This window comes from Apostichopus japonicus, chromosome 20 (assembly GCF_037975245.1).
Source record: "Apostichopus japonicus isolate 1M-3 chromosome 20, ASM3797524v1, whole genome shotgun sequence".
In the NCBI taxonomy this organism is placed as follows: Eukaryota; Metazoa; Echinodermata; class Holothuroidea; order Aspidochirotida; family Stichopodidae; genus Apostichopus; species Apostichopus japonicus.
Window position 1 is genome coordinate 18,807,557 of NC_092580.1, and position 12,050 is coordinate 18,819,606.

The 12,050-nt window shown below is 36.5% G+C and overlaps 1 protein-coding gene across 1 annotated transcript in view; it reads right to left on the reverse strand.

Moving 5' to 3' along the window:
* Positions 1-427: 427 nt before the first annotated feature.
* The window catches only part of LOC139962088 (mRNA-decapping enzyme 1B-like), an 89,054-nt gene continuing 77,431 nt past the window's right edge, over positions 428-12,050 (reverse strand). The window contains exons 6-8 of the mRNA XM_071961953.1: positions 8,922-9,707; positions 3,515-3,706; positions 428-846 (exon numbers count right to left, since the gene is read on the reverse strand). Of these exons, the coding sequence (XP_071818054.1) occupies positions 778-846; positions 3,515-3,706; positions 8,922-9,707 (1,047 nt within the window). The 3' untranslated portion in view covers positions 428-777. The remainder of the gene's footprint in view (positions 847-3,514; positions 3,707-8,921; positions 9,708-12,050) is intronic.

Below are 12,050 nucleotides of genomic sequence, written 5' to 3' on the forward strand. Positions count from 1 at the left end.
TTATGCTAAACATTGGATAATAACTTCTCATTTTAACTGTGAAACTGATTTACAGAAATATTAATAAAATAATTGTTTTTGATGTATAAATAGCATTTACAACAATAAAAAATAAAAAAATTCCCATTAATGCACTGCTCAAAACATGTATGTTGTAAATAAAGCTGGGGTATAGTTAACTGTTTTATTGTTATATCTCAAAGCTGATTAATGGCTTTCAAGATTTTCTAAGTTGCAACTCAATGGTCACTAGAATGCCCATAATGAAGAAATTGTTGCTTCTGGTTCTCTGTAGCCAAACATTTCTGGCAGACTCCTCACTCATACTCTTCTGCTTCAAGCATCCCTCCCTCCCCTTCCCCTCCCCATTCCCCTCCCCTTCCCCCTCACCTCCCTTCCCTTCCCCTCCCCTCCCCTTCCCCTTCCCACAGCCCACACCCAACCCAACAAGATTCTTGAGCTCTTCAACAAATGTTCCTTTATGTCATTACACAAGAGGAAACCATCCCCAGCAGTAAAGAAAATGTTAGCAACTTTCAGTTTGACTTGGCAAAAAATTGATAGATGAAAAGAAGAAATCTTCCAGTAATCTTACTTACTGCTACAACTTGAGAGAACTTTGTAGTAAGATGCTCATGAAAAATTCACATTTTTTGGTACAAATTTAGTGGATACAAAGGAATTGTTTAAAAATGATACCAAAAGGATGACGTCAAAAGAAGTTACTGTTGGATTGCACAAAGTCGGCAAGTTGATCTGAGGCAATAGGGTCCAGGGTCAGGTCTTGGGCTTGGACTGCACTTGGAGATAGGCCTCGTGAAGCTTGCTGACAAATTCCGAGTCGTTCTGTAGTGGGAAGGGGGAACATAAGGAGAATCGATCATAACAGAACTTTGCAGATCTACATATTGCATTAGGTTATAAGTTTGTTATAATCTGACCTAGGCCTTGTAAACTTAGTATGTAAATCGATCTCCTCAATCAAACAAAAATATCCATTTACCTGCTCCTGTTTAATGGGTTATTCAATTCATTTTTAATTCAAAGCATTCAAACACAGTATTTACAAAACGTTACTTTTTTATAAGGAGTCATTATTTCAAATTGGATTTTCATTTCAAAAGTTTCTTCCTCATATGGCATTAACAAAACAATTTGAGGAAGATATTAATTCAATCCAATTCATTTCAATTTAAAATTGATTTTTTTCTTCTTTTCCGAATGGCATTTAAAAATACTGTACATCATGTAAATGACAGGAGTAACAGAGACATGCTTGACACTAGGGAAACAATCCTGCTTAGATCATAATAAATTACATCTATATAGCGCTTAATACAGCGTTTCAAAGCGCTTTGACAAGGTTAGTGGCAGACTTTCAGTGAGTCCGTCCGTACTAATATTTGTGTTCTGGCATATTGGCCAGTACTCACAAGGATCTGTGCACCTAAAATAAAACCCTAAATGATACTTTATTGAAGAATTTTGGGGCTTTCATATCAAGTACTGTCAATGTTGTACACACAAGTAAGCCAAAACTTAAAAAATCCTGAATGCTGCTTTAATTTCCATCACATTTTTCACCTAACCCAAACATCAAGATAACACTTGAAGGTATCTTAGGTGTGTTTATATAGATATATAGGCTGAATCCCAGTGTAGGCCTGATGGTATGTTGTACATGATTTCATGTGATAGGGTAAGCTATCTCTTATTTTCTTCATTCTGACACCTGAAGACATCCTTCTTCTACATGTATGCATAGATTCAGACAGAGCAAGACTCTGCTTGATTAGAAGAGACTACATCTCCCTCAAAGTCCAAAGAAAGATAGCTCTCCTCTTTCACGGAAATCTGAGGACTGCTTCCGACTGTTGAGTATCCAGTCAAGTTTTAGGGGAAAAGAGACTATTGTTTTTATTTAATGACCATTGATGTAATATTTTGCCCAACAATTACTTGAGGGAGAAACAGAATCCCTTAGAGAATAAGCACACAGCTGTTACTTTGCAATAAACTCACCAGTTTACCTATTACCTATTACTTTTTTACATTTGTCAGGGAACATTTGATGCTTATAAATCTTGTTTGCTGTTTGTTGTGTTTTTTCTGTACTTTATACAAGAGAGACCCATAACACTTACAGACCCCTCCAAGCATTTCTTGCTGTTTTAGTTGAGCTCTTTTTCGTTCCTTGCAAAACCACCCCTCCACCCCCCCTCCCAAGCTTCCCTTTTCTACCTTAACAAAATCAATAACACAAAGCAGATTGCTAAATGCCCATTAGCCTAATTGCAACTGTCATACAAAGACAGAGAATGACCAAAAATTGCATTTTAATTAGGTCATGACATAGAAACTCAAATTTGGCTGCTAAACTGAATGAATAGCAAAGAGAGATATAAAACAATAATTCTTAACTACTGATATCCTTGATGGTAAACAATGTGTACGGGACAAACAGTCACCATGGAAAGACCTATACAAGACAAGACTAAGTCAAGAGCAACCGAGGAGAGAACATGTTAGTCTGATTTTAATGTTTATCTCTGTAATTTTACATTACACCTTTAAAGGTTAGGCTTAGAACATATTACAACCTCCACTTGTCTTAATATGAATGATGCTAAAGTACGTCCTCAGACAGGCCTCAAAGTTTAAAGGGGCACTACATGTTTACACAGGGATAACAAAATAATTGCAAACTCGTCCACAAATTGAAAACGAACGATATTAATGGATCACTTCGGGCTTCGTAATCCGATCCCAAAGGTATTTTATTCGGTGGCGATATAATCAAGGGAAGACTAGAGCTGACAATTTGATGTGAATAAAAATGACAGCTAAGGGGAACTCAAAGTTTTATCAGCTGGTCATGTTTCAAAGAACTACATTATGCATTTTATTGCCGTTTGACATCAATATCAAATAGAAATAGTCTTCGTTAAATCTTGACTTTACATTCTTCAAAGTTTCCACTAATCTATTGCACTAAATGCTATCAACTGGTAATGGGCCTTTTGTATCCATTTTTTTTGCTTATTATTAACCTGCATGTTTTAGGAGACAAACCTAGTAGACAACATGCAGAAACAAATGTAATTAATTTAATAGATAAACAAAAAACCTATGACAAAGAGAAGGAACAAAGCTTAAATGACCACATGTAGGAGGCCATCTAGTTAATATATATAATATGCAAAGCTATGAATGCAGGTGGTATTTAGAAAATTATTCACATCCTAAATCAGTTCAAATGTCATACCTGTTTTTACCCAACTGATAAAGGAATTGGGTAATATGGTATGGAGTAAGATGGTATGGAGTATGGTATGGAGTTAGGTAATATGGTATGGAGTAAGGCTATGCATGGTATCTTGTTAATTTATCAATCTTCATCAATTTATCAATCTGCACATTCTTTCAATCAATCCAAAATATTATACCACAAACCCTTCAGAATGAAAGGACACGCTGCGTCATCTTCAAAAACAACTAATTCGATCATCGTTACCTGAAGCATAGATAGATATGCCTCCTTAAACTGCTCCTTGGTCAAAGTAGGGACGGGCGAGACCCTCGATGATTCCTTTGAAGTCATGGCCATGGGTACCAGGAGGCCGGATGAAGCGGGTCTCTGAATCAAAGATGGAGTCAGCAGCTGGGAGGGTGTGAAAGATGCAGGAATCGTCTGAGGAGATGTGGGCTATCGAGAGACAATGAGAGAAACAATGTCAAACATCTCAAATGACCATTGCTTTAAACCAAAACAACATGTTAAATGTATAACTACATCATTTTATCTGGGAAAGTTTAAGTTGGCAATTTCTGACATTTTTGCCAAAACCCATCAATTCTTTATAGTCAAAACAACACTGGAATCAGTCAAACTATTTCAATTTGCGTACAACAAGGCAAATCCTTTTTGATGCCACAAAATTATATTTCCCAGACACTTAACCAATATATTACAAACATATCAAACACTTCACTTTACACTTACTTTACTTGACTATTTGAAATGAAAATTGGCTAGACAAACTAGCATTTCAGCATCAAATCCTGTCAGAATTTTTTTTTTTTAATTTTAATTTTTTAGCCTCTGAAGAATATCCTGCTTGGATCGAAACGTAAGGCCAACATACTTTTACACATTCTATTACAAAGGCTCTGTAGTGGATAAGCAGTCTGCTAACAGTTTTATTTTATTTAGAGATTTATTTAAACAATGCAACATGTATGCAGTGTCCCTTGTCAAACAACTACCCTGTTATACATGCAAACTGTGTTGTATTGTCCTGTAGTGTTCTTTTCACAACAGATATTTTGAAAATTCTTCTTCATATGTAATATACTACAAACAGAGATATGGGAATCTGATTTTTTAATATTTTTGAAATCTAATGAAAAATAAATCGAGTGAGCTTCTACATTTTAAATACTGTCTGTGAAATGTTATTGACATGTTACTATATAACAGGAGAATTTGCAATAGTTTCAAACTTTGAATTCACTCCCAGATTAATTTTCAAACTCCACATTTCCACATTTCTAAACTCTACATTCCCCAAAACGGTGGCCTTTTGTATAATTTTATCGAGTTTCCCTAATAGTTGTAACAATTCATAAAGATTTGTCGTACCTCTTCCAAAAAAAACATGTTTACACAATTCTGAGATATTTAACAATCACGAACTAAACATAAAAATATTGAATAAAACATTCGATCACATTTTCTGTGTAATACTGTTAAAAAAAAACTTAAAAAAGGCCAAGTGATAAATTTTCCAACCCCACAATGAGGATCGTTCCCAAAATGTTTCTTTGGTTTTTGTTTTTCTGCTTTACACACAATCTTTTTCTATCCAATTCATGAGCAATTAACCTAATGGGTGAAGGGAAAAAAAAAAAAAACCTCATGTTAACGTTGAGATTCTTCAAGTTGCTCAGGAATTATTTCTCAAAAAGAGATACCTCTCAAAGTGACCAACACCCCAAACATGGTTTTATAAAAGAAAACAGACAAAAGCTGAATCCAAAAGCATAAATTTCCTAGGGGTCATCTCGAAGGTGTTAAATGGATTACTTCATTATTTAGAGAGCTTTCCTGTCCAATGCTTGCACTAACGATTGGCAATTTTCATTGGTTAAAAGTAAATCTAATGGGGATAAAATAAGTGGGGAAAGAAAAAAAAAATTCTAAGATATTTTGTTTGATATATTAAGAGGTCTTTTTTCGCTTTGCTCACACGACGAGGACGAGGCAAGAAATGTAAAAACCCAGGGAAGGATTGATGGGAGAGTCAGTGAAGTGTTTTACATTTGAGAGGTTTCGGGTAACGATCTGTAGGTTGTAGCGTGGGTGGTAAACTCCCAGGAGTGGCATGCAAAGTACTACCTAGTGTGAGGTTGTATACGGATTGAGCCATTTGTCTGTCTTCTAATCTGTACTTTTGATGGCTACTGCACCAAGCTGATTTATTCAGCTTTTTTCCCTCTGTTTTGTTGGGAAGGGGCAGGGGGGAAGGGATAGAAAAAGTCTTTTGCCGAGTTAGCTTAGTGAGATAAAAAACTGGGATGTGTCCAGCTCACTTTTCCAGTTAGTGTTTGCACAAAAGAAACTTGGACATGATTTGTTTGTATTACAGAGAAGGCAATATGCAGTAGCAATACGATAACGTAACAATGTGAAACGTTTCTGCATAAAAACCTTCAAAGTCACCCATTTTAACGGCGGTAAAATGATGCAAATCCTCTCCTTGGGAGAAGAACAGATGTGGAGAACAAAAGAACATCTTCTGTTTTTCAGGTAAGAATGACATTTTGAGAATTGTAACAGAAACAAAAAACTGCAGTCTAATGAGCTAAGGGCAGCTTGGTGTTATCTCAGGGATGAAATCAAGATGAACTAGCTAGTGAAGAAAAATCAAGAGCATCAATGACGCAGTATCTCAATAATGGAAGTTCTAATTTCGATTCCTAATTTCATATCTTTGCTCTGTCTCTACAATTATCAGTATCAATCATGGTACAACAAATAGAGAACTTGCATTGACGCTACTTTGCCACGAATAGTCTCTGCAGGTTACACTTCATCCTGCGAGTGTTGCCTTTAGCGCTCATTGCCTGTTTGTCGAGAGAACGGCGTTGCAAGATTTAGTATTGTCAAAAAAAACACTTGCAACATTTATTAACCATGAACCAACCCAAGACACTTTTGAGATATCAGAAATTTACGGCACTACAAGAGGATAATGTCTGTCTTATACTAGACATGATAGCTTATTGTAAAGTGATATTTCACAAGAAACGTCTCAATAATAACAAAAGCAATTTTCAAAAGTGAAACCTTTCAAGGATGAGATTTTGTGAGGTTTTTTAGTGTCAATCCTTCCTCGTGCTACCGTGCATTTCTATTCAGATTGTGTATAACAATTGATATTTAGTCTACCAAGGTTTAATATATGATGTAACAGGTAGCATAAATGTCTGTTTTCACTGGCAATAAAGAGAGAGAGAGGTATGCTTTTTCTTCAGAATAATTCCGGGATTTGGAAAGTGTGGTTTTTGGACCAGAGTCATCTTAGACAGTCCTTTACAAAACAGAACTTTCTCTGTCAAACAGAAGTTTAATATACAGATGTGATGGTGTTCTCTACAATACATCATGTGTCACTAAACCTCTGTAGCACTAAAGCCTGTTAGCTATATGTCTGATTAAATGGAATTAAAACAGACAAGAAGTATCGAAGCAATTCTTGCTGTTTTGATTGCAGTCACGGCAATAGCTTTTGGGGTTTTAATGAGTTGTTTATTTGGTAGAATTATTTACTTACTTGCACTGAAAACATGGGATAGAAATGGCAATTGTAAAACTATTAAATGTCAAATTATTGACACATGTTAGATGAACATTTATTCCCATGCTATTTCTGTGAGTCATTTATAAACGTAACTCATTCTCAATACTTTGTTTCACATGGGCCTTTTTACACACTCCCTTTAAAAGATAAAACTATCTGGTTAGGTACAGGATACAATGTCCTAATAAATTTCTGTCTTACAATTTTGCAATGGAAAATGGGAATTAAGAAACAAAACCGTATTATGCAATCAAAATGTTGAGTTTTACCACAATGGCAAGGGATGGGAAGGGATATGGCAGTCGAGGGGGGGGGGAGAAGGGGTTCAAGGGGTTCATTTACAGTACGATCTGTCGATCTTCAAAATGTTCAAGTGGATTTGTTTTCAAAAAGATTCTTTGACTACAGCTCTGCTTCTCCTCGTTTAATTTGGAAATAAATTAATAAATTTATTCCTTTTATCCTGTGTAAGTGAACTAGACTTCCCAATCCTCCCAGGCTATGACTAGTTTGTTAATTTTATCCTGCAATTAGGATAAACCCCTCTGTGTGCCACTCAACTTCCCATTATCTTATACATATTAAATAATAATGAATAATAATATTCATAATATACCTTTATCAGGTTAAAAAAAAAATGAAAATGATTGCCCATCTTGAGCAAATAACTTTTTTTTTCCACATTTCCTGGAAAGAGAAATTGCTTTTCAAATGAATTTTTATGACTGCCCTTGGATTTGAAACCGACAAGAAAGAAAATGTGCGAATCTTATGAAATTATTTCGGTTCATTTACATACTTGGAGAATCTTACAAAGAGTATGCATTTTGATGAAAGAGGAGGACTGAGGCAATCCAACCCACTTCTACTTTCATGTATTAAACTTGAACAAAAACTCTTTTTTTTTTACCTTTGTGAGGCTATAATTTTTTTAATAATTATTATTATCTTGATGCAATTTCAAATAAATCGTGTGTCTTTTCTTGACCAGAGAAATTGCCTTAAAATGTAATTTGTATATATAGCTGCCCTTGGATTTGGACTACCAGAAAAATGCAGGAATCTTGTAGAACCTGTTATATTCAGTCACATACTACAAGTATCTTTGAAAATATATATTCACTTTAAGTGCCAGAGAATTTTTTTAAATCTGCTTCACTTTCTCTTGTATGTTACTTTTATTAAAAATAAAAGAAGCAGCTATTTAAAGTCAATTTTGGTAAAAAAAATTGTTTTGATGTTTCTCAATCTTATATTAAAATAGTAGATCATGTATATCTCGAGTAATCAACTTTCATTTAAGAAAATGAAAATAATGAAGACAAAGAGAAAAGAAGTCAAAATTTTTGCTATTGATCAAACCTGAAATTATCTGTCATTCACTCATATAAACCTTCTCTTGTCCAAAAACATGGATGACATTGTCTGAGTTTCGTCAACTACATGTAATCTTAGTGTGAGTTTGAGGTACATCTAATGGGAGTAGATATTTAACTTGCTGACCAAATGCAAAACCTGCTTTAACTGTTATGCATTAAAATTAATCCTCAAAAAGTAAATATAACATCCAGGCATTTACTGGAAGAGGAACCTTACAGTCTGCATAAATCTTGGGTGTTTCATGGCAATTATTGGATATATCATCTTTCTGGTATGATTTAAGATGACTTTATAAAGTTTAAATAGGAATAGTGAATGAGATTTTGAGGAGATGTTTATTTGATGTTGTGAATGTAATAAATGACATTTAATATGAGGTGTTATGACATCTACTGGTGTATTAATTATTAATTAATTCCTCCCTTCTCTGCATCTATCAGCAGGAGTGATGCGATAATTAACTGGAGTGAGACTTGTGGTAATTATAAGAACGATATCATTCGTTGCTTAGAATCGGTCTCTTATTTGCTGTGCATCGTTATCCTAGGACATACCTATTTTGTCCCCTAAATTTCAACCACGAACAAATTCAAACAAACTCTCGCTGACAAATGAGGAGCATTGCGACCAATTTAGCAAACACAGGCAACATAGTTTTGGATAAAAAATATTTCTCACCACCACTGCTCCTTCAGTGGGACTTGCTTGTCCTAGCATGGTCAGGCTTGTTCCAGCATCACCACCCGCACCAAAGTCAGGAGAGATAGCCATGGAGTTGGAGCTAGCTGTACCCCTAGACAGCCCCGGTAGGCTGACGGCCTGTTGAGACATGGTCTTCACGGGTTTCATCACTAATGGGTTGAGTCCCTTTGATGCTATACGGTGAGGTGCCTCATGGGATATCAACTGAGGTTCTACGGTATGACCGGTGGTACCTGCTGCCACATTACTGAAACCGGTGGGTTTCTGTAAAGCTTCGGGAGTTACAGGTGATCTCTTGGTTTGTTCCTCGTTGTAAGAGAGCATTTGAAGAAGACTGTCGATTGGCTTCTTGCCAGATTCACTGCCGGATGGATCAGTCCGAGACGAATCTCCTCCTTCGATATCAGCCACGTGCAACCTCTCCAGACTCTCAACCGTCTTCATCATGTCACCGGAAGTACTCGCCACTTGTACCTGTGAAGCATCTGACTGTGAAAATAACCTCTGCAATAGTGGTAGCACCTCCCCAGATTTGACATCATCTTCTTTGCTCCGTTCTTGCACCGATACTGAGCGCTTGAATTTCGGAGGACCGGTCCTAGGTTGGGTAATTTCATGTTGCTGACCCTTGACCTGAACTACGGTTAAACTTCCATCCCCTGAGGCATTCTGTCCGTCAACTTTCACCGGTATCGGTCGGATGACTTGAGGTTCACTCTGAGGAATGGGCTTACCAACATCCTTTGTTGAAACAGTTTTTGTCTGTTAGAGAGTAAACAGAAACATCAAAATTAGAAAATAGATATCTTAAATTAGAAAATAGATATCTCATAAATATCTGTATAACATACTTTTTGAGTGCATGCTGCTAATAACAAAAACCAGTGTTGTGATGAGTCATGACTGGAATCCTCCATTTTTGGAAATTGAAAAGTTTGAAAGCATTTGTGACATATGTCTCCATAAAGATTATACACTGATTCAACGCCATCTTTCCCCATAGAGATTATACACTGACTCAACTCCATCTTTCCCTGGCATAGAGATTATACACTGACTCAACTCCATCTTTCCCTATAGAGATTATACACTGACTCAACACCATCTTTCCCCATAGAGATTATACACTGCTTCAACGCCATCTTTCCCCATAGAGATTATACACTGACTCAACGCCATCTTTCCCCATAGAGATTATACACTGACTCAACGCCATCTTTCCCCATAGAGATTATACACTGACTATACGCCATCTTTCCCCATAGAGATTATACACTGACTATACGCCATCTTTCCCCATAGAGATTATACACTGACTCAACACCATCTTAGAGATGATACAATGACTCAACACCATCTTTCCCTATAGAGATTATACACTGATTCAACGCCATCTTTCCCTATAGAGATTATACACTGATTCAACATCATCTTTCCCCATAGAGATTATACACTGATTCAACGCCATCTTTCCCCATAGAGATTATACACTGATTCAACGCCATCTTCCCCGATAGAGATTATACACTGACTCAACGCCATCTATCACCATAGAGATTATACACTGATTCAACACCATCTAAGAGATGATACACTGATTCAACGCCATCTTTCCCCATAGAAATTATACACTGATTCAACGCCACCTTTCCTCATAGAGATTATACACTGACTCAACACCATCTTTCCCCATAGAGATTATACACTGATTCAACGCCATCTTCCCCCATAGAGATTATACACTGAGTCAAGTCCATATTTCCCCATAGAGATTATACACTGACTCAGCACCATCTTAGAGATGATACAATGACTCAACTCCATCTTTCCCCATAGAGATTATACACTGACTCAACACCATCTTTCCCCATAGAGATTATACACTGATTCAACGCCATCTTTCCCCATAGAGATTATACACTGAGTCAAGTCCATATTTCCCCATAGATATTATACACTGACTCAGCACCATCTTAGAGATGATACAATGACTCAACTCCATCTTTCCCCATAGAGATTATACACTGACTCAACGCCATCTTTCCCTGGCATAGAGGTTACACACTGACTCAACCCCATCTTTCCCCAACGCCATCGATAAAGACCTGACTTGACCTAACCATGAAGACACTTAAATTACAGTTCTGCTGATACTGTAACCAATGTGTACAGGTGGCACATTTATCAGTCCTCATATATATTCCATCTTAGAATAGAATACCAGTGTCTTAAAATTATTTGCCAAATCATATTTTGAATAATGTTCGGCACAGTTTAAAGCCGGGGTAATCTGCTTTTGAATTCACTGTTACTGCAATAAAGCCATTGTTACAATAAAACCCCTTTTTAAATCATCGATTCACAAATGTCTTGAAAATTCAGCTATTCCTGCTTAATCCTGGCAAAACTTAGACAAGGGACAAAGTGCCCCATTTCTTCTTCTTCTTCTCCTACATCACTATTCACGCAAAAATGAACTCCAATGACCCTCGCAGCTACTATGTCTGCTAAGCATCTCTTAATTTAACCATTTAATCGTCTCATCCGTCTGTCAAACATACTCAGAAGTTAAATGTATATTAACGGTATTTTTTTCTTTCTTTCTTTTTTCCACAATCCGTCGTCGTCGAGGCCTACCATCAAGCAAAGCACCTGGAGGAAGGCAGCCTGCCTTCGCTGCTGTGATATGTTCATTCAGCGTGCTGTGCATCCACCGACGATTTAGTCCCTAGCAACCGTTTTACAAGCCTCAGTCTGGCATAAAACTCTCCTCCTTTGAGGAAACCAATCAATGTTTTCAGAATTTTTAACGTATCTCTCGACACAGTGGGCTGGATTGACTTCAATAAAAGGCAAAATAATCGCCAGGGTATACTGGCTGGGCTTTGCATGTTTTTCTGTTCTATTTGAGTTGTCCATCAAAACAGACTACCATTAAAAAGGTTCTTAGAAACTACCTTTTTACTTCTTCCTAAAAGGGTTTCCTGTTTCCAGTAGGTCTTCAAACAGAGAAATAAACGTGATTAAAATCATCAATACCCTCTTCATTGTAGTACACTGAGTTGTCAATATATATATATATATATATATATTTTCTGCACGGCA